The sequence below is a fragment of the Centropristis striata genome, chromosome 16, assembly GCF_030273125.1.
Source record: "Centropristis striata isolate RG_2023a ecotype Rhode Island chromosome 16, C.striata_1.0, whole genome shotgun sequence".
NCBI lineage: Eukaryota > Metazoa > Chordata > Actinopteri > Perciformes > Serranidae > Centropristis > Centropristis striata.
The window spans coordinates 8,494,205-8,517,566 of NC_081532.1; the positions used below are offsets into that span (position 1 = coordinate 8,494,205).

Here is a 23,362-nt window from a genome sequence, read left to right on the forward strand (position 1 = left end):
AGTTCAATAATATTTTGTCCCCTCTAGTGTTCTCTGTGTTAATATAGTCAGTGTTTGTGTTAAGTTACTTGTTAGTCATGGAAAAAAAGAGCTTTAATGTTTGCATGAATACAGTCTGTGACTTTGTTACTTTGTTATTTCAGGTCCACTGCTCAGAGTTCATGGAGTTTGCAGAAGTGGAGAACCTTCATGATTTTTACAGCTCAGAGGAGCGAATCGTTCACACTCAGGACCAGAGAGGCTTCTACATCATGTACGACGCTGCTCTGAAGGACCTGGAGCTGCTGGAGGACGAGCTCCTTCTGCTCGGCTCACATTTCATCCGGAGAGACAGGATGAAGAAAATGGGAAAAGCAGAGAGAGCAGATATCCACAGCTGGGCCGGGACAGATGTGGACCGTGTGGCGGTGCTGCTCGACTTGTGGACGTGTGAGACGGAGTTTTTGGAGAGCAAAGTGCAGGTACAGAGACAGAGCCGGTCCAAGGCAAACTGAGGGACTGCTTAGGGCCCTGTGGCCACTAGGGGGCCCCCAAGGGAAAATAATAATTAAAAAAAAGTGTATTATTTATGTATTTTACATTTTTGTACAAACTATGCTGTCACATTTATCAACAGATTATTTTATGCCATTTTATTGTGTGTGGCATTTTTGGACAAAATGCATGATGATTTTGTACTTTTTCATCTTACTGTGGTGTGCCGATTTTTTTACTTGCTATACTTGTTATACTATCATGTTGTTGTTTTTCTATGTTTTGTTTCTTTTTTTGGACACATTATGCTAATTATCAACAAACTATGGTGTTTCTTTTCCTTTCTAACTTTTTCTTTCTCCTTCCGTTCTCCAGCTCTTGAACTGTTACTTTGAGGCCTACCAGCATGCAGCCGGGACTGAGGAGAGGTTTGCGTTGGCTGGAGTCATCACTGACATCATGCACAGACGGCCACACCTGGACCTGGACCAGGATTACTTTGTTCAGGTCTACAGAGCTGAGATAAGCTGCCTGCAGAGCCACCAGCAGCTCATCAGAGACATTTTGGACAATCAGGTGAAAGATTGTGTTCATGTTGCATGTGCAGAATGTACATATTTACATACATATTTGCAACTATTTTGATAATCGGTTAATAATCTCAGACAAATATTTTCAGGTTCAGGCTTCTTCGTCATATTATATAAAATAAATTATATATTTTATTTTTCTATTGTTGGTTGCACAATACAAACAATAATAAGACTCCCCTTTGGGTTCTGTGAAGTCTAGATGGACATGTTTCAATAATTTATGGCCTTTTATAGGTGAAGTAAAAGTACAAAAGTATCAGCATCAGAATGTACTTAAAGTATCAAAAGTAAAACTACTCTTAATGCAGAATGGACCCACTCAGATTGTTATTTATATTCTAAATATATTATTGTATTATTATTATTATTATTATTATTGATGCATTTATGTTAATTTTCCTAAGATATGGCTCATTTTAACTGATTAATATGCTGTTATGAGGTTTCATTTATAAAGATAGCTAATCACTTGAAATGTATCATGTTTTTATGTTAAATCTGGACCTTAAAAGGTAACTAAAGCAGTCAGCTAAATGTAGTGGAGTAAAAAGTACAATATTTGCCTCTAAATGTAGTGGAATAGAAGTATAAAGTTACATAAAATTTAAATACTCAAGTTAAGTACAAGCACCTCCAAATTGTACTTAAATGCAGTACTAAAGTGAATGTACTTAGTTACATTCTACCACTGGTAATAAACTAATCAGCAGATCATTCGGTCATGTTTTAGTTTACTAAAAGTTTGACATTTAGTCTAATTTAGTCAATCAAACCTGTTGACAGTTTTGTGTTTTTTAGTGATCAGATTTTAAATGTATTTTAATAACATTTCAATCTTCATTTCAATAATGTTTTGTCTCCTCTAGTGTTCTCTGTGTAGATATAGTCAGTGTTTGTGTTAAGTTACTTCTTAGTCATGGAAAAAAAGGTAATTGAAGAACATTTTACTTATATACTTATTAAAAGTTTTTTACCTGGTAGGTAAATATACACGGTCGCCCATAAAGTAGGAATAATTTGGTTTTCAGCATTGATGGAAAAGTATCCAGATCATTTACTTCAGTAAAAGTACTAGCTCCTCACTGTGAAATGACTCCACTACAAGTAGAAGTCCTGCATTCGTTACTTGTTAGTCATGGAAACAAAGGTAATTGACGAACATTTTACTTATATACTTAAAAGTTGTTTAAAAAAAATCAAACAATAAACCAATCTTATGTGTTTAAATATGTTTAAAATTTCCTCTTGGAAACTAACACACCTGATATAGTTTTGTCTTGACCTTCAGCCTGCATGTTGTGACAGATTGTGTTGTTTTCCTCATCAGATTGAGAACCAGCGGCAGTACCTCCAACGCATCTGGAGAGACGACCGCAAAGGCCCCGTTCATGACTTTGGCCTTCCACCAAACTACGTTCCCAAACATCTGGTCTCACTTGGAGGCAGCAGGCAAGTAAATAAAAAGTCTTAACTACTCTGGTTTTTGAGGATCTTAATACCTCCATGTTTCCCTTCTTGTGTTGTGTTTGCAGCCCTGCACTGATGAACACATTCCTCCTGGAGGTCCATCCGTCCCTCTGCCTGGCTTCTGCAGTCTATCACAGTTTAGTTGAGGCTCACACAGAGCTCTGTCAGCTGCACCGAGCCACGAGCAGCGCTGACAAACTCACGCTGCGACAGAAGCTCCTGCAGCAGGCCCTGCAGAGCTGGAACCACCTGGCTTCACCCGGAGCCTCCTACAGCTCTCAGATACAGAAGGATGTAAGTTTTTTTTTACCCACAATCTATTAAAATCAATTTAACCTTCCTGTTTTGTTCTTTTTCTCAGGAACAGCAATAACCCGGGGCATGTTTAATTATCCAAAAATGTCAGAAACTAAAAAATTTCAATAAACATTGTTAATATTTAATCATTAACTCAATTACTAACCATTTAAATCAATATTTAGTGCAATGGTGTTCTTTTCCTCTCACAGATCATGGTTCAATGAGGATAATTCACTCGTTTTTCTTAAAAAGTGCATGTTAAAACTTTTTTTTATGTACATTGGAAAGACCTACATATAAAATACAATGGTTTTACATGACTTTGATTTGATACATTTTTTTATTTTTAATTTTTATTTATTTTATTTTTTAATGAAAAATTACTTTTAACTATTTTTAAACTTCGAAATGGATAAATTTGACCTGCAACATAACAGGAGGGTTAAATATAATAATGAGGCAAATTTTTTCAAGTTTTTTCTCCACTATTAGTTGTTCTCAGATGTGTTTTTTGAAGACCCGAATATGGTCCAAAATGTGGGGCTGTTGCTGGTGAGATCTGCAGAGGAGAAGGACATGACGCAGGGAAGAGAGAAACAGCTGTACGCGGTGGAGACGTTCTCCAAACTTCTGGAGCTCGTCACCATCCGCCACCGTCTGCTGGAGTCGGCCTCAGAGACCGCACATCTGGCTCAGTTAAGACTCCACACTCACACAGAGAGAAATGGGGATTTTCAAAGCAATCTGTGCATTTGTTTTTACATTATCAGATAAAGAGAGAGGGATGGACGGAATTAATCTGTAAGAATGAGGAAATAATCATAAAGAATATATAAGTATATATAAAAAATTGGAAATATAAGACAGATTAATAAAAGAAGAATTACATGTGGAGACAAATAAGGAAAAATAAAGTGGTACAAATTAATTAATTAATTACATTATATAAAAGATTTTTTTTAAAATGCTGAAAAAAATAGTCCTTTATATAAACTAAACAACTTTTTAACTATTTGACTATTTATTAAAACTTTAATATTAATAAATATCAACAGAAATAAACAAATAATTGTGATGAATGAAAAAACTTGCACTTTATTATATTTTGTTATTTGTCTTTATTTTTTTATTGTTATTTATATATATATCCGCATTTTTATTTATTCCTCCTTATTTTTTCATATTTATTTTCCTATTCTTTTACAGATTATTTTATGGCACTCCCATGACTCCATATTAATATTGTTGCAGAAAACCAAAACAACTGCATAATTTTTTGTTGGAGGTCAGAAGTCAATAGTTAATCAGCCTCCTGTGATAAAATAACTATTATTAGTTAAAATGTAAATCTATGGACACGTTCCAGTGGCACACTCACAACTCCAGGTAGAAGATAGTCATATGTTTGTCTGGTATAATCACTGTCAGTGCAGAAATGATCCAGTTCAGCTTCATGTCAGACTGTAACCTTCAATAATTGTTCACAGGTTGTACAGAAACGTGGCGTCTGAGCTCGGCTTTGACGAGTTCCACCTTTATCTGCGACCAGTGCAGTTTGAGGTCGCTGAGCAGAAAGACAAAGCAGAGCAGAGGCCTGTTTTTATCACAGCGATACTGGAGGACGACAGCTCTGTGGACAGGTAAATAACTACACTGAGGCCTCTCACCTGCAACATGTTCTTTATTAGCCCTCTGGAGTCCTAGAAACAACCTGCAGACATAAAAATGAAGCCAACGTCGAGCCTTCAGCCATCAGCTTCCCTCTAAATTTCTGGCTTTAAACTCCATACCAGATTGTTTTTGATGATATTCGGCCAAGTAAAACCGGAGATAATGTCAAATATATTTAATATAAAAATAAAGAACTAGATATTATCCTCATTTTACCTGTTAAATGTTATATTACAACCTGTGTTCATATTTGCAACATGTACATTTCTATGTGTGAAACATCATTTTCAAGATCAGATTTTATGTTTTTATTTGTTTCTTTTGGGTTTAAAATTTTGATCAAGTAAGTCAAAGTAAAATATTAATTACCAGGACATATAGGTGAGGTTGTGCTGAAAAAAACTGATTCCAACATGGCATGGTAAAGATTTTCTAACAGATTTTTTTAACGGACATGAAAGCCCAAGATTTCAGAGGGTTAACATGAAACAGTTGTTAGGATTTTTCTCACGGGCCATCCAGAAATACTCTTTGCATGATATGCATGCTCTTCCTCTCCATGTGAGCTCTATCATTTTTGCTTTTATATAAGAGCAGTGAAGCATGCTTGCATGGTATTTAAAGTGTTGTGTTGCTGCAGGTTCAACCCGTCTCACCTGCCGCTGAGCATCCAGGAGCTGGATGAGAACCAGATCGGGAGGTTTAGTTTCAGCTCAGAGGAGGCAGTTATTCATGTACGTTGAACTTAAACGCTGTTACTAAACAGAATGGTAAATCAAGCTATTGCTTACTGGTTTTTTTTTCATTTTCCTCTCCATAGCTCATGAACAGACAGAGTACAGAAAACCTGCAGGTGTCTTTGGCCTGTCAGGTGACACAGAAGAACGCTTTGATTAGTGCTGTGAAGCTGGTTTGTCTCTGTCACTGGACACAGAGTCAGACGTCTTCAGATCAGGTTTGTGTTTGTTCAGTGATGAAGTACATTTATATTTACACTTCACTACATTTCAGAGGGAACAAATACTGTTAATTTAAAAGTATCAGAATAAAATACAAAATACTGCTATGAGGAACTATATATGATTAAAAAAACAAGTCATTTTATAATTAGAAAATATAAAAATACATTCTGCAAAAATGTATATTATCACATTAAAGGCATTTAGTAGCTTCAATATGGGTCTGCCCTTCTACTTTCAATGGAGTATTTTTACATTAATGTATTGCTTCTTTTAGCAATACATTAAAGGATCTGAACACTCCTTCCAACACTGGTATTGAACATGCTTTAACTACAGTCAGACTGATATGCGATTATTGAGACCAATGCTGATACTAATTTTAACAGGGAGAAAATTCTTTGATGCCCGATATGGTGGCTGATATAGTTAATTTAATTAAAAAAAGGAAAACAGACCTTTTTATGCGGATTGTGCACCAATTATTCACCACTCTGCTAATGTACCCAGAGAACATAAATGATAACTGAAAAAAATAAAGAATAGATAGGAATGAAATAAATAGCTAAATAAACAACATACTGTTCAGTTTCAGTCAATTGCTGACTATTAAAAAAAAGAATGACAAAATTAATAGCCAACAACATTTCTAAATCACGCCATCAGCATTTTTTGCATTTTATATTGTGTTAAAAAAGTTTCCATAACAGCACATATCAGACAACATTATAGACCAATACTGATATGTCTTTGATTGGCCAATATCTTCTGACAAACCTGTCAACCGACATATCTGTCGGTCTCTAATTTAAATTTAATTTAAGTACTTTTTATATATGTCAGGTTCACTCATTTTGTTTTCCATTTTATTCTCAGAGTGAAGTCGCTCGTCATTCTGATAAAGATGTCAAACTTGACTCCAAATCTGGAGGCGACACTAACAACCTGCAGGAAAAATCAAACTCTTCACCCTCCAGAGGCTCCACAAAAACTCCCACAAAGGAGAGGTAATTTCCCCCACTGAAGAACAAATTACACTGCAGATGATTAACAGCAGATTTAGTGCCAACTCTCTGAAAGACAGACAGACAGACAGACAGACAGACAGATAGACAGATAGATAGATAGATAGATAGATAGATAGATAGATAGATAGATAGATAGATAGATAGATAGATAGTTAGATAGATAGATAGATAGACCCTTCTTGTATACAGCCAAGCTGTTGGTCTTCCAGTTATAAACAGTCCTGTTTGTTTGTTTCTCCAGGCTGATGGAAGCTTTTGTGTCCATCCAGCTGGAAAAAGTGGGTCTGCGTGACGAGATGCTGAATTCATTTGTGAAGAAGAAACAGGCCGTGGGGGGTCTCATAAAAACCCCAGTGAGTATCACACAGTGGCTGAGCCGGATGATAAATGTGATTGTCTGCCTGTGAAGTAAAATTAATTTCTCCCACACCGCAGGAGGAAGCAGCAAAGATCAAGAGGGGGCTCATAATCGACTTTCTCAAGAAGTATGTGCATGAAAAACACCTGCATTCCTTTTGTCAAGACAACTTTTACCCTGTATGTCTATGTAGCTTTAATAGCAGCATGTTGGAGGTTAATTCTGTGTTTTCCCCACAGATTCAGCACACAGATATCTCAGTATTGTGTGAGAGCACAGATTCTCTCATATTACTACAGTCTGACGCTCCTTTTGGACGACTTCCCCTCCGTCCGTCAGGCTCACTTCATGATTGGTGAAGCCAGAAAGCCCAAAGACATTTTGGATTCAGGAGTGAACCTTTCTCCTGACCCCAGGTACAAACAACCTGAATTATTAATTATGTTATTAATGTGCAAAAAACAAAAATCACTGTGTGAACATCACATGAGCAATGGTTGCACACAAACTCAAATCCACATGCATATTTATACAGACAACAGTCAGTCAGTGTGGCCAACTTGAAATGTTTTCAACTTAAATTTAACACCCTATAAACAAAATCTCCAAGAGGAAACATATATATATATATATATATATATAGACATACAGTATACAAACCAGAAAATATTTACACATATGTAAATATTATTATTACACATATTATTCATAATAATCGCCTGCCGACTCACTAAACATGTATGTAAAGCTTCAACGATTAGTCAATCAACAGAAAAATATTTAGTCAACTATTTTGACAAGCGTTAAAGTCATTTTCCATACAAAAATAGCAATAAAAAAAAAAAATCAAATTTCATCCTCCAGAGACTTCCTTATTTCCTCAGTTTTATATCATATTAAACTGAATATCTTTGGGTTTTGGTCTGACAAGCAAGATATTTAAAAACATCAACCAGGACTATGAGAAACTGGAACAGACATTTTTCAATATTTTTATTATTATCTGACATTTTTTAATAGCCCTAACTGATTCACTGATAATAAAAGCTAATGAAAATCATTAGTTACAGCCCCAAATGTGTGTTATGTGTGTTATATAACACACGTAATACAAGAATACAGAAACACGTAGAACATGTAGAGCTGAGGTTTATGGGAGAGTTTTTTATTTACCATAAAATGCATATAGAAAAACACCAGAAACACATGTTGATAATATTACACTGGTATGACATGTCAAGACTATGGAGAGCCATAATTACATCTATATTATCTATGTGTGCAAAAAAAAAAGTCTTATTATGTTTCAGATCTCTTGGTGTCAGATCTTAAAGGTTGAAAAATAGATCATTGTGGTTTAGAGTCAGGAGTTACTAACATTAAAAAAGGCAGAAAAGGTTTTAAAATTACAAAGATGTATATTCTGTTTCTTCAGTCGGCACCTGAGAGTCTGATCACACCTTTTCTCTTCTGACAGGAACTTTCAGCGTCGGCCGCAGCAGTTGTTGTCTGCAGACGGAAAAACCCTCCTCAACCTGTGGTACATCCCCCACTTCTCTGAAGTATTGCACGTGTTCAAAAATATTTCGGTGAGGCGCTTTAAGTCGTCAGTGACACTATTAATACAGCAGCACAACACATGAGGCTGTTTGCACTTCTTTTAAATGCCTAGGTGTACCACAGAGCTGGTAGAGCTGTGTTTATATGACATATTTTAGTGTTTTAAACCTTCTGGGTCACATCTAGATGGAAGAGAAACATTATTAAAAAGTTCTAAACTATACAGGTGTCTTTAATGGACTTTCCACATAACCTTTAGCTTCTGAAATTAATTTTCTTGAACTGTTCGCCAGTAATTTGCTCCACTGTTTGTTTTAAATGTCAACAGGTGTGTCCTGCAGCTCTCCATCACACTCTGCAGATAGTTTCAGCTCTTCATGACATCATTTATTACCTGGTTAGTTTCTCCAGACTGGGAAACACTGAAAACTCCTGTAACGCATCAGGCTCACTGTCAGCTGACTGGGGAGGCACTGAAGGCATCGGTAGGTACAAAGCATCACACCTGCCTCTGTATAATATATTAACTACAGTATATTACAGTTTTCATGATCAGATAAGAACATTTATTGAATCTCAGCTGGGAAACACTGACTGCAACACTCAGCAGGTAATAAAAATCACATTCATGATTTCTCCTGTGCTGTACAGGTGCAGAGCTGCTGGAGATCCAGCGTCAGGTCGACCGTCTGTCTGATCCCAGCGGCCCGGAGTCTGTGGGCCGTCTGCTGCAGCTGCGCAGGCAGGTCCTCCTGCTGCAGTTTGACTCCGCAGTGAGACTCCTCATCAGGTCAGAGGAGAGGAGAGACATAGTGCAGCAGAATGGATCAATTTCACCTTTCTCTTCCTCTTCTCACTCACTTTATACCACACATTATTTTTGCGATAGGGAGAATAGGGAAATAAAGGGTTAGAAATAAACTAATGACAAAAAAATATATATATATATATATATATACAGAATTTTTTATTTATTTATACTCAATAAATTAACATCTTTTCAAAAATATAAAAAATATCTTAATTTATAAAAATAGAAATAGGAAAAAATGAAAATGCTAATAATTATCTTATCTACAAGAATATACTTAGTATATAATTCTAATAAAAATATTATTATAGTTATTTATTATTTTATTTATTTGTCTTTATTTTATTTACTTTATACTTTTTTATTTTATAGTACTCCTATGACTCCATAGTTTACCTTCTCTCTTTGGCCTTTTGGATCATCAATTCTTCCCAGTAATCCTTTATTACATTTTTTGTAAATAAATAAAAACCTTTGTTTTTCTTCCAGGCCACAAAACCACAGTCCAGAGTAATTTTTTTTTTTAAATTATTATTATTTTTACTTTATTAATCCTACAATGGGTAAATTCATCCTCTGCATTTAACTCATCCCTTTTTACACACAAGTGAACACACCGTGCAAGGAGCAAATTTAAAATTAAACAAAGCTTTACATTTTTCCCGATTTAACTTCCTATCATCCCATTTCCTTCTTGCTGAAGGATCCTACAGTATTCTGATTGATTTTCATACAGACCTGATAGTAACAAAGTTTTAAAACATTTTTTCCCCAGTCATTGGTTGTAGTAAGGCCATTTCCTCTCTTTTCTCTTTACTCTCTAATAAAGGAAAGATAATGAAATGGTCAGCCTTTTCCTTGTCCTGTTTCAGAGAGGTGTTCCTCTCCTCTGGTGACGTTGCTTCTTACCGGAGTGTGAGTGACAACATGGCGTCCGCCCTCCCTCCGCTGAGCGACAGCATCCAGACCGACGTCTTCAGTCTCATGCTGCCTGTTCCTCCGCCACTGGACACTCACGGACATCAGGTTGGTGTCAAGGTTATTATAGTTAATGAAAACTAATAAAATAACAAAAAAATAGAACTGTAAAAACATTTTCATTAACTGAAATGAAAATAAAAACTAGAGTTAAAGATAACTAGAGTGAAAATGTCCTTCGTTTTCGTCTTTTTTCAACTCTTTTCATACAGGAACACATTGGTTAATATGATTATTGAGACTGGGATGTCTACACGACTGTGAGTCGATTGACTTCAAAAAGTTCAGCACTTCACTCAAACCAAAATTCAAAAGACCTGGAGCTGTAAGAGTTAATAACCTTATTTAGACTAAGATGGATAAGGCAAAGGAAATAAAGACACAATTTATTGTGATACTTTTTGAATCTCGCACCCAACAAATACCCCATTACAAAAAAACTAAAACTAACACTAAAACGAATAACTAATTAAAACTGACTGAATTTGAAAAAAAAAAAAATCACAACGAAATTAATACTAAAAAATAATGAAAAATCTAAAACTATTATAACCTTGGTTGGTCTTGATGCATTGTAGCAGTGGACAAATGTCAATTATCAGTTTAAAATGTAAAAACATGTCATAATGAGTGTAAATGTAGCATTTTTGTTTGACTCTTGTTGTTTCTTCTGCAGGCACAGAGGTTGTTTCCATGGAGGAGTTTCATGGCCTGTCATGGATCGTTCCCTCTGGATGTTTGGGACGTCCCTCCCATCGAATACTGCATGCAGGTTAACATGTTTTTGCCTGTTAATGGTGTGAGCTAAGGCTGGCAAAACTAAAAAGATTTCTCCATAGACAATGCAGACATGCATAAACAACAAACAGCTGATTGTGTTGTTCTGCAGCTGTGTGTGAGCGGTCTGAGCGACCGCAGCAGGCTGCAGGCCAACGCGGCGCTCCTCGGCGTGTCTCTGCTGCTGGAGGACGTCCTGAACAGTGGAGGAGAGGCTGAGCCTGTCCGTCTCCATGGCAACAAGGATGACCTTCTGCACGATGGAAAACCTGATGAAGTAAAACACTGTTTATAAGTTCACGGTTAAGCAGGTGAACAAGACAGCTTGTACTATCTGTGAATACTAACGGTTCAGTTCTGTTACAGTCTGTCACATTATGTCACACTAACTGTGTTTTGTGTTTGTTTTAGGAGGACGAAGAAGAAAAGAAAACGACTTGTGTGTCCACTCTGTCTCAGGATCCAGTCATCAGAGTTCAGTCCGTGCTGAAAGGTTTCCTCCTGCTGACGAAGCAGCTGCAGGTGTTTAAGGAGAGCTGGGCGCACAGACGTCTGGGAGCTCAAACGTTCAGGACGCCCAGTTTGTATCAGCAGTTTGTGAAACTCTACAGGTACTGAAGGATTTTATTATAATTACTTTATTTATCTATCTGTTTCAGTGGCTGCTTCAATATAAAAGTGTTCCAAAAATTCTTAATTTTTTTTTCTTCTGCTCTTTTGTCTCTTTATTAAAGTTATAATAAATAAATAAAAAATAAATAACAAATATAGTTTCACAGTTTTATTATTAAATGGGAGAAAAATGCATTCAAAAAATATATATAGTTATAATTCTAATATTGAAGTATATTATGATTCTATTATAATATTAAAAAAATATTTTTTTTTATTGTTAAATATTAAAAATAATTTGAAAATATTTTTCCTAGACGATGAAACGTGTTAATATATAAATATAAATACAAATATAAACAATACATACATAATAAAATAAATAAAAATAGATAAATAACATAAAGATTAGAAATAAATAAATATGTAAACTAAATATAATAAAGATACTGAATATTGTAATGAAACAGTTCAACACAAACAAGGTCCATTTAGTGGCCGTTGTATATTTTTGAATAATATTTTAAGGACTTGGCGATTGAAGAGAAATTTTACCCTTTTTTTTTTTTTTTTCTTGTTTTTTACCCTTAAAACTGTATCCCTACATTTTCAATTTCATGACAACTGGAGCTCTTTACTTTCATCTTGTGCCTAAATAATTTAACATGCACTATTCTGTATATATACTTTAACCCCATATTTAAATCGTCTGCATTTGATTTGCAGAGCTGAAATCTTTTACCCCAGTATGAGATCTCTGGCTCAACACATGGGGACGGAGCGGGATTATGAGGTGTTAATTTCTGGCAGCCAGTCTCTCCTTCCTCCTCCTGGAGCTTCAGAGGTTGATGTCAAAGCCTGGCAGGTACAGTACGACTTCCTGACTGCAAAAAATATTGTCTTGTGCATTTATAACAAGTCCTCATCACCTTCCACTGTCATTCTCTCAGCTTCACAAACTGCTGGAGAGCACCGAGTGTGACATGATCCGAGCGGTGCAGAGGAGGATTACCAGAGAGCTGACGCTGGTGGTTTCAGAGAGAACTCGACAGGACACACGCCTCCCTACAGGTAGGGTTGTCACGATACTAACATTTTCAACTTGATACCGATATTCAGGAAGATATTCGATACTCGATACCATTTTTGATACCACAAGGATAAAAACAAAGACCCCAAAATTTAACAGAAATATTTTTATTAACAAGAAGAATGCAACATGTAAAAATGAACAGAACCACAGGTTAAATATTTATAATAAAAAACAGTTGTTCAAAAAGAAACTGCAACTATGATAACAAGCTTCAGGTCTGAGGTAGTGCAATAAATAAATAAATACAATAAACAATAACAATTAGAGCAATATTTTGTATGCTGTGCACAATATTAGGCAAGCTTGATAAGTCGACTTTTCTCTGCTTCATTCTGGGACTTCAAGAGAGAAAATAACACTTTTCATCGACACTTTTGAAAATGAGTATCATATCTGGATACGTATACTCAAAAAAGTATTGATACTTTTGACAACCCTACCTACAGGTGCCAAAGAAACACAGTAAATCTACCTTTGAGCATGAATTTAACACGAATATCACATAAAAAATATTCTGTGTGTGGTCAGAGCTGTGGAAGAAAGCCCCGCTGAAGTACAGTTTGTCCCCTGAGCGGCCGCAGATTGTGGAGACGTTCATCCAGCAGCTGATGGACGGAGCTGAAGAGGCAGAGGGACAGGTACACATTCATACGGCTTCTGTTTCTACATCACTTCTGCTAAAACACACCAAAAGCATTTCAATCTCACTGTAGTGTACTCTTGATGTTGTGATTTTGGTGCCAAAAAGCATAAAAGTCAACAGAGTTTTATTGTATTTTGTAAGAACAGTACAATAGGGTTTAAACCCTGATTCCAAGAGGATGGGATGCTGTGAACAGGGGCGGACTGACCAATAGGAAATTAATTAATTAATTAATTATTAATTAAGTCCAGAACGGCCGTTCCTCAGACCCCGTCTGTGGCCTTTGTGGTTCATCAGGAAAAAAATGTGAATAGCATCAATTATTATTACCTAATCTTGATTTCCAATGCAATATATCAACATATTACAGATCTGCCAAAGTACCACCAAACATAGCACAGTCATGCAAACTTCATTACAGGTGCATCTCAATAAAATAGAATATCATAGAAAGTTTATTTATGTCAGTAATTCAATTAAAAAAGTGGAAATAACACATTATACAGATCTATTGCACACAGAATGAAATATTCCATGTCTTAATTTATTGGATTTCTTCTAATTATAATGATTATGGCTTACATTTAATGAAGACCTAAAATTCAGTGTCTCAAAAACTGTGATTATTACAAAAGACAAATTAAAAAAAGAATGTTTAATATGGAAATGTTGGCCTCTGAAAAGTATGTCCATCTATATGACTCAATACTTGGTTGGGTCTATTTGACTTGAACTACTGGAAATATACTTTTTCTTGATATTCTGCTTTATTGAGATGCACCTGTATGTGTTGTACTGAATGTTTACTAAGAGCTCCACTCATGATAAAAAGATTATTTCTGTCCCTCTCTTAAAATGCTTCAGAAGTGTCCATGCTGAGTTATAAGCCTCCTGAGTCTTTGTGTGTTTCAGCTGAGAGTGTCTCAGGATCGCCTCCAGCAGAGTCTCACTCACCTCGGCTGTTCTCTGATGGAGCGAGAGCGCAGCAGCTTCCTGCTCTACTCGCAGTTTTACGAACAAATCCTGCAGCAGGAGACTCGGCTGCTGCACCAGAGAGAACAGGTACATGTGGAGACCATCACCTCATCACACAATACAGTGTATTTTATTGGCTGTTTATGGAGAGCTCTCTTTTTTAGAATGAACTTTGGCAAGGTTTTAATTCTAATATATAAGGATTTATTTTGCCTGGAAAGGCTTGCAGGTGTTTTAGTAGCCCATGTGAAATTGTTTGTACTGTTAATTGTTAATTGTCAGTTAATTGTGATTTTATCCGTTAACCTCAGGATTTAAGGAATCTCACGGACTCTCAGAGATGTGACTCTCACAAAGAGGTAACACCTGTAATTATGAATGACTGTGTGGCTCATAAATAAAAATATATATTTTTTAAATTAATAACATATAAACATTAAAAATAAATATATAAACCATATATAATAACAAAAGATACTAAATATTTTAATGAAACAGTTCAACATAAACAGTCTCACAACAAGGTTAGTTGAGTGGCCGTTGTAAAGCTTTCAATCATGGCCCAGAAGATGAAGTCTGTCCAGTTGTCATAAAATTGTAGATGTTTATGTTTATGTAATGTGAGTTAAAGTGAATTTAAACTTCATCTGAGATTTTCAATGACTCACTTTGATTTGTGCTGAGCTGCTTTGTGGATTTTTGTTGTTGTTGAAGTGTTTTACTCAAAGGAACTTTTTTTAACCACAAAAGTGGGGCTCAATTTGCCGTTTAATGCAGAAGGAAATAAATCTTGGTGACACACACAGTATAAACTAATAAAGTGTCTGTATCTCGCCAATTCTTAGAAGAAATCATGCACAGTATTTGGACAATGCTTTCTTATTAAGAAAATATAATATTTTTCATGAGGTAGATTTAATATAGTTTTTTCTTAAAATCAAGGCAAACAGATGGATTTCTAAAAATAAACAATAGCCCTCATGCATAACCACAGATTCAAATATATATATATATTTTTTTTCTTTAATTTATTTAGTTTTCTCCAATGTGCAATATCTGTAAAAATGTCAGGAAAACAAACACACAAAATATATATTAATAATAAATGCCAGATAGCAGAAATGCATGTATATAATGTGTATATAATGTATGTATATGTCTTATTGTTTATATTCTTTATTCTGTTTTCTATATTTATGTGTCAGTATCTTGAGCTGCTGTGACAACTAAATTTCCCCACTGCGGGATAAATAAAGTCATATCTTATTTTATCTCTTATCTAAGATCCATTCTTAAGTGGCTTTGTTTAAGTGATTTAGAGAACTTGCTGCATTTACCAGTTTCCTCATATTTTGAGTTTTCCCTTAGAAACAAACACAATTTACAAGTTTCTCACACATGGATTGTACATATCATTATTTTTGAATAATTTGATTTTGAGTTTAAAAATCTAATAATTATAAAATTATAAATGATAAAGTCAGAGAAAGTGAAGATAAGAACATGAAAATGTGCTGCTGTATGACAGGGGGCTGTGGCTGTGTGTCGTGGGATGATGTTGGAGATCTCAGCGCTGCAGGCAAAAGTCGCTCACCTGGAAGAAGAGAAAACGACTCTAGAGGAGCAGCTCAGCCTCAAATTCAAAGAAAGATACGACCCTTTGGTGCGACATCTCTTCTCTACCTGCATCCAGCTGAAGGTGAGAAATGTTACCTTCGAAAATAACCACCAAATCATGTAAATATTGTCATTTTCTCCGCCACACAAATCTAATCAGATCTGCAGCAATGTGAGACATATCATCTCTGAGTGTTTGCTTTTTTTGCATATGGCCAAATTTGTTTGAACTAATTTTGTATTAAAAGAAAATTCTTACATTGGTAATACAGCCTGTTTTACCCCTCAAAAATGTCAATATAAGTCGTGTGTACAAGCAGCCAAAAACAAGCTATATTGACATATTTCACCATCAGCTGCAATGAGCACATCACCATCTCGCTGTAGTAGTGATTGACGGCGAAGCAGATTTAAGAAGGCAGATTCCTGCCTTCGGTTGAAGGTTGTAGGGAGAATGGGTCAAACAAACAGTGGACTTTCTTTTTTTTAAGAAATATGTTTATTAATTTTTAAGAGACAAATAAAAAGGAGAGGGAGAGAGAAAAAACAAAACAAACAAACAGAAACAAAACAAAACAAAGAAAAGAAAAGAACACCTAACAAAGATCACATAACATACAGAACACAGCACATCTTGGATTACAACAATATTTCATGGTTAAGATGGATACTATAAACAAAAACATCTAAATATAGCAAAAAATGAATGAACTCGACATGTACAAAATCACATACTCATTTGCACTGTGAGGTTTTATACAATAGCCAATATGAGCTCACATTTTTAAGATAATTCAATACTGGGTCCCATGTTTTTTCAAAGTTATCTCCTTACCTTCGGTATAAAATCTCAGTCACTCCAGATGTAAAGTGTTTTTCAATTCTCCCAGCCACAAATTATATGTAGGCACAGAGTCCATTTTCCACACACATAAAATCAAACGGTGGACTTTCACCCATGTGCGAAAACCAAAGTAAAGGATTTTTAACTTAAGTTACATTGTTAACTTAAGTTACATTGTTAACATAAGTTACGTGAATCTTGTTTTTGAGTAACTTATGTCTTTTACGTAACTTGCGGTAGTCACATGACCCTTGTAACTACTTCACTTCTGGCATTTACATACATATACAAGTGTTTTTTATAACTTCTACCAGGAGTTTTCTTTTCAGCCCTAAACCTAGGTCAGTGGTTTTACAACATAAATCCACAGAAACTGCAGCCTTTTTTACAACCACAGACCCTACATGTGTGCTATTTTTAGAATGCACCGATTTATCGTAAAACGTGAGTCTGGATACGTACATATGTGTCGTAATGGTTGGTAGTGACCTACTCTAGTCGTTAAGGTTGGAGAACTTGTTGGTTAATACTATAATTCAGTTCAAAAATGTTTTTTCATGCAGCTGCTTTGATCCAGTTCCATCTTATTTACTATTTTATTAATTCCTTGAGCTGGTACCAACTGTATCTTAGGCCAGACTGGATGAGTACCGCCAGCAGATGGAGCAGGATGTGAGCGAGATGGTGAGCAGGATACGAGGCGAGGGAGTGGACCGAATCATGGCGCTCAAGAAGAATTACGGCTGCAACAAGGACGGTGATGGACTCGCACTCACCCAGTTAAAGGTACAGAAAGGAAGACAACGAGTCTCCTCAACAAGGCCAGAGACCCCCACTGACTCCCCCTCCACCCTCCACACGTTACATAAACTTAATGCACAGCCACCTTATATTGCACTTTTTATTTTTTTTATTTTGCACATACATACTAGTTTTCTTGTTGTTGTTTTTTTCTATCGCCAACATTAATACTGTAAACTTGCACATTTATAACATACATATTGTTTCTGCTGTTTATATTTTTTGTATGTTGACTTTTTCTATTCTTCATATGTTCTATTTAAGCTGCTGGGTTGTTGTTGTTTTTTGCACTAATACACCACAGCAAATTCCTCGTATGTTAAAACCTTCTTAGCAATAAAAACAATTCAGACAGAAAAACAGGTTTTATATGTTTTATATATAAATGTAAAAAAACCCAACAACAACAACATATCTTTACTATAGAAATGCAATAATAAAGCAATAACTAAATGCTCAGATTGAATTATTTAATTTATGTGATGATTAAAATAGAATAACTAGTGTATTCGTTTTAAGACTGTCAATCTTTTCCCCTTTAACACAGCTTTTAAAAAAATATTTTTTCATAACCATTTTACCCCTTTAAAGCCAGCGTTTTCCCCCAAAGGCTGCAGCAGCTGTATCTGAAATTAATCTTCAGGTTCCCAGCTTTCAGTTGATGTACACCACTTTTCTATGGCACCTACTGTTTACCTTAAAAATCCACTGCCCCCCCAATCACATCCTTTCCAAAAACAGTGGGGTTGAATTCGTAACGTGTTAAACTCACCAGTGTGTCCAACCTGTTTTGTCAGAAAGAAGAAGTCCACGAGTTGAGCCTGGAGAACAGCCGGCTGACTGCTCTGCTCTGTAAACAGAAAGCTCTGAGCCGCTGGAGACAGGCGGTCGACCAGGAGAAACTGCACCGACGGCTGCTTCAAACTCAGCAGGTCAGGAGCAATATTCAATACTCACAAATCAAATTCATGCCCTGTAGGAAGGCAGTGAGAGCAAAGCAACATATTCCCTGATGAGTCAAAGGGAACATGAAGAATAAAAAGCTTGTGTTTGCTCTGTGTTTACTTTATTTCCAGTAAACACTATTATTGAGTTCGTTTTTACCTGTTTTTTTTTTTCATATCTTATACGTCAAAATTAGGATTGCACTGTAATAATCCCAACAGTTAATCATTCTTATTGTTAAAATAAAAACAAAAAAATATGTGATTAATTCCTTTGTTGTTTATTTTTTAAGTAAAAAAAAAAGATTAGTATTTTTATGTATTTGTGAGTTTAAGTCGTAAATCTACGACAAAGTATTAGGGCCACATTTACAAAAAAATAAATTAATAATTCCGAGATTAAAGTCGTAAATATTGAATTAATTACGAGAATAAAGTGGTAAGTAATTTTGATTTTAATCTCATAATAAATTTTTTTTTTTCTAAATGTGGCCCTAACAGTCGTATAAATCAGTGTGGTGTGATTTTTTAGGCCATATTGCTGAGCCCTGTTTAAACATGCTATCACAGTTTTAAAATGTTCTGTTGTAACCAGAGGGAGGTCAGCTGTCGCAGCGAGGTCCTCCGGGTGAAGATGACATCGGAGGAGGAGGTGGTGGTCCTGCAGGAGGAGCTGGAGGCCGCGAGGAAGGTGTTGAGCAGCTGTCAGGCCGAGTGCAGCAGCACAAAGAAGCTGCTCAGCAGGAAGGTGTGTGAAGTCAAACATCAACATCTAGCCACACAGTCAGATTTCTGGGTTAGAATCTGAGTTGAAGTGCTTCTTATAACTGAACTTGATTAATTTAGTATTCACTTATTGTATTATTATATGGTGGTGTAGTGGTTAGCACTCTCGCCTCCCGCCTGCGGCTCTTCTGTGTGGTAGTTTGCATGTTCTCCCTGTGTCAGCGTGGGTTCTCACCGGGTACTCTGGCTTCCTCCCACAGTCCAAGAACATGCACTTAGTGCACTCTAATTTGCGGTAGGAGTGAATGAGATCGTGATTGTCTGTATCGATCTATACACCTATCCAGGGTGTACCCCGCCTCTCGCCCAATGTCAGCTAGGATTGGTTCCCACTTATTATCTTATCCCACTTATAACCGCCTATCCAAGTGCGGATAATCGGTTAAGGATAATGAATGAATTATTCACAATTCCTTAGAGGCAAACTCGCTTACTTTTTGCAAACACAACATTCAAACTTGGCCTCCTCCACGGCTCAACAAAAGTGAAAGCAAAACACAGATTCACTCTAGTTTTGGAACAAACTTTTCCCTATTTTTGCGTTTTTTCAGCGATGTATTTGTAGCTTTGCGGCCAAAGGGTGATGCCCAGAAAAGACTGGAACAAAACAAAATGAAAAGAAAAAAAGGAAAATACAGGCAGAGGGCAGTGTATCTATACACACTGCACTTCTAGTGAGTCATAGCTGATGTTGAGAAGGATTTTTTCTGTCTAGATGTTGTTTTTTAAGGAAAATCTTGCACCTTATACATTTGAACCTATTGTGAAGGGAAGTTTCTCAAGTATGCATCCTCAAATGATTTAAAGTTACTATCCCTCTCTCTTTTGTGTCTTGACTGGGAACCTAAGAAGTATATAAGCCTCTTCACTGTAAATGTTTAGAGGCAAAGACCGTATGGAGCTGCCAGGATGAATTCACTAACTCTACCCTGTGATACACAGACAGAGGAGCTCCAGGTGGCCCGGCATCAGTCTGCTCAGGAGGCCCGCAGCAGGCAGGAGCTGGACAGCTACCGAGTGCAGAGCCTGGAACAAATGAGAGAGGACATGGAGGACAGAGAGAGACAGTTCAGGAAGCTCAGCGAGCAGCTGGACAGAGACGGCAGGATGAACCAGTTACACCGACAGCGCAGCGCCAAACAGATCCGACAGGTCTGTAAACCATCTTCATTAAAGAATGTCTGTGTGTGTGTTTCATGAAGTATTGTTCTCAAACTATACTACGATTATTTTTTAAATATTTTGAACATCATACTACTTTGACTTTATTTATGAAATTTTGACAACATACTACACTACGACTTTTTTTTAATTAAATTTTGATTTCATACTATATTCATTATTCATTCATTCATTATCCTTAACCTCTTATCCGCACTCGGGTCGTGGGGGGCTGGAGCCAAGGACAGTTGTTTTTTTTTGTTTTTTTTTACCATTCCTTTTCTGACATCGTTACCCCTGAAACTCTTCGGTGTCCCTCTTTTTCCGTAATGTTTTCATAGATCGGTCGTTAATAGTAGGTGTTTCCCCTCAGAGTTTCTGCCGACTTAAAGTAACATTTACATACATACTAGCAGTAAATCTTGATGTTCAACCACTCAAACTTTGGCCATTTAATGATATTTACTATCCTGACAGTGAAATCTCACAGCATTCTTAAGGGGTTATATACCCAAAAAGGACAGAAAAACATCATATTATGGGATGTCCAAAAAAATGAAAGTCATACTATACTATGACGATTTTTGTCAAAAATGGTCAAATTTTAAAATGCCTAAAAATGCTCAAAATTGGTAAATTATAGTCTGTTGATATATGTGCTAGTATAGTTTGTCCAAAAATAGTAAAAAAACCCCCCACCATATTATGCGATGTCCAAAAAGGACCCCCTCAAAAAAAAGGTCATACTACTGTATAGCATGATCATTTTTGTCAAAAATGGTAAAAAATTTAAAATGAATTTTTCATGAAATTATGACACCATACTATAATAAAACTTTTTAAAAGACTGTTTTATGACGTAGTATATTGTGACTCAGCAAAAATAGGAATATTTCTTTTTTTGGGAGCATGGATCTTTTACTATTACAAAACTTCATAGTAACCCATCAAGTAGTTGTTGAAACTACAAGGTAAAGGAAATACATGTTGAATATGTGTTTCCTGTTTCGGCTGTATTTGTGTCGATCAACTGTAGGTGAGGGGTCAGCTTCAACAGGAGCTCAGCATCAAACAAGAAGCCTTTCAGCGGGTGGACAAACTGCAGAACCAGGTGAACGACATGGAAGCAGCTTTCTCCAGATGCACCTCTACGACAGGTACACATCAACTACGATAGACGATGTGATAGAGCAGGGGTCTCAAACTCAAACTAGGACTGCAAGCAGTACTGAACGGGCCCTCGCAGTACACGCGTGTCGGGGCATGCTGCCGTCGGGGTGTGTGCGTTACAGGGGCCAGTCTATACCACCCCTATGAATTTCATTGCCTTAAGTGTTATAGTGTGGCCACTGTACCAAATATGAAATTAGACTGCCACCACAGTGCCACCTTAAAGGGTTATCCTCAGGAGGGCATTGACAATAATTGTACCAAGTTTTGTATAATAATGCACAAACTATCCCTTTAATCCTCATACAGTGTCTGAAGGAGGACTCTTAACTGATATGTATAAGTTAGAAGAAGCAGGTAGCAATGGTGGAAAGTAACTTACTCTGTACATTTACTCAAGTACTGGACTTAAAGTTCTATTTTGAGGTACTTTTATGTTAATTTTATGTAACTTTATACTTCTACTCCACTACATTTTGAGGCAAATATTGTACTTTTTACTCCTCTACATTTAGCTGACAGCTTTAATTACTTTTCAGGTCAAGATTTAAAATGAAAAACATGATACATTTAAAATTATTACCCATTTTTATAAATTAAACCACTTAAAATTTTATTAGGTAGTTAAAATGAGCGGAGTGGAGTCATTTCACAGTGTGGTATTAGTACTTTTACTGAAGTAAAGGATCTGAATACTTCTTCCACCACTGTCCTTTTTACTTTCTTTTTTTATTTATCTATTTAAACTTTTTTTTAAAAACTTTTTTTTTTTTACTTTAAAAAAAAAACTTTTTCTGAGTACTGCGCATGCGCGTCCCCGCTGTTTACTACTCATGCGCGTTGCGGAGCAGGGCAGCGCATGCGCAGTACGCTGCAAAGCCGCGCATGCGCAGTAATCGGCGGGGTCGCGCATGCGCAGTACTCAGAAAAAGTTTTTTTTTTTTAAGTAAAAAAAAAAAGTTTTTAAAAAAAAGTTGAAAAAAAAAGTTTAAATAAATAAATAGATAAATAAAAAAAGAAAGTAAAAAAAAAAAGGAAAGTAAAAAGGACAGTGGTGGAAGAAGTATTCAGATCCTTTATTTCAGTTCTTTGCCTGCTCAGGCCCTAATTACATGGGGGCTGCTGGAGGCAGTATCAAAATGACCAAAAAAGACACAAAATTATTTTAAAAAGACACAAAATTACCAAAAAAAGTAATAAAAGGGACCTTCCACACACAACACCACCGTGCCATTCATATAAAACTCACATTAAACTTTCATATCAAGGTGAGGGCCACAAAATATCGTCACGAGAACCACAACCTGCGGGCCGCAAGTTTGAGACCCATGTGATAGAGCCTTGTGGTTTCTCTCTGGAAGCTGGACAAGCTGTTTGGTTAACTGTGAAACTTTGTCCATTTGTTTCATATTAATTGACCTGACATTTCACTCTCAATTCCTCCACAGGGCAAAGCAGGACTTATTACACGCTGTCAGTCAGCAGATTGAGCGCTACAAGTCCCTCAGCAGGTCACGTTTCTTCATCTTACCTTCATCTCAGAGCAGCAAAGTGATAATCTGTAAAGTTTCACCTTGTCTTCTAGCTGCTCATGCGTTTCAGGAATAAAATTAAAGCCAACATGTTATCCAGATACTCATAACTTTTTGTGATGGCTTTCCAAATTCCATTATATAATGTAATGTATTGCCCCGTGGTGTGGAGCAGTAAATTAACTACTGTTACATTTCTTTCTCAGGT

At 36.2% G+C, this 23,362-nt stretch overlaps 1 protein-coding gene across 1 annotated transcript in view; it reads left to right on the forward strand.

Annotated features, from left to right (window-relative positions):
• The window catches only part of LOC131988405 (coiled-coil domain-containing protein 162-like), a 22,544-nt gene extending 915 nt beyond the window's left edge, over positions 1-21,629 (forward strand). The window contains exons 3-32 of the mRNA XM_059353510.1: positions 144-461; positions 850-1,050; positions 2,395-2,516; positions 2,600-2,828; positions 3,327-3,529; positions 4,322-4,474; positions 5,146-5,239; positions 5,326-5,460; positions 6,341-6,471; positions 6,734-6,845; positions 6,928-6,977; positions 7,090-7,266; positions 8,328-8,439; positions 8,739-8,895; positions 9,062-9,200; positions 10,094-10,247; positions 10,876-10,971; positions 11,089-11,253; positions 11,388-11,587; positions 12,315-12,453; positions 12,539-12,659; positions 13,210-13,319; positions 14,237-14,386; positions 14,611-14,658; positions 15,828-15,998; positions 17,394-17,546; positions 18,359-18,493; positions 19,101-19,253; positions 20,234-20,443; positions 21,489-21,629. Of these exons, the coding sequence (XP_059209493.1) occupies positions 144-461; positions 850-1,050; positions 2,395-2,516; positions 2,600-2,828; positions 3,327-3,529; positions 4,322-4,474; positions 5,146-5,239; positions 5,326-5,460; positions 6,341-6,471; positions 6,734-6,845; positions 6,928-6,977; positions 7,090-7,266; positions 8,328-8,439; positions 8,739-8,895; positions 9,062-9,200; positions 10,094-10,247; positions 10,876-10,971; positions 11,089-11,253; positions 11,388-11,587; positions 12,315-12,453; positions 12,539-12,659; positions 13,210-13,319; positions 14,237-14,386; positions 14,611-14,658; positions 15,828-15,998; positions 17,394-17,546; positions 18,359-18,493; positions 19,101-19,253; positions 20,234-20,443; positions 21,489-21,629 (4,479 nt within the window). The remainder of the gene's footprint in view (positions 1-143; positions 462-849; positions 1,051-2,394; positions 2,517-2,599; positions 2,829-3,326; positions 3,530-4,321; positions 4,475-5,145; positions 5,240-5,325; positions 5,461-6,340; positions 6,472-6,733; positions 6,846-6,927; positions 6,978-7,089; positions 7,267-8,327; positions 8,440-8,738; positions 8,896-9,061; positions 9,201-10,093; positions 10,248-10,875; positions 10,972-11,088; positions 11,254-11,387; positions 11,588-12,314; positions 12,454-12,538; positions 12,660-13,209; positions 13,320-14,236; positions 14,387-14,610; positions 14,659-15,827; positions 15,999-17,393; positions 17,547-18,358; positions 18,494-19,100; positions 19,254-20,233; positions 20,444-21,488) is intronic.
• Positions 21,630-23,362: the final 1,733 nt, after the last annotated feature.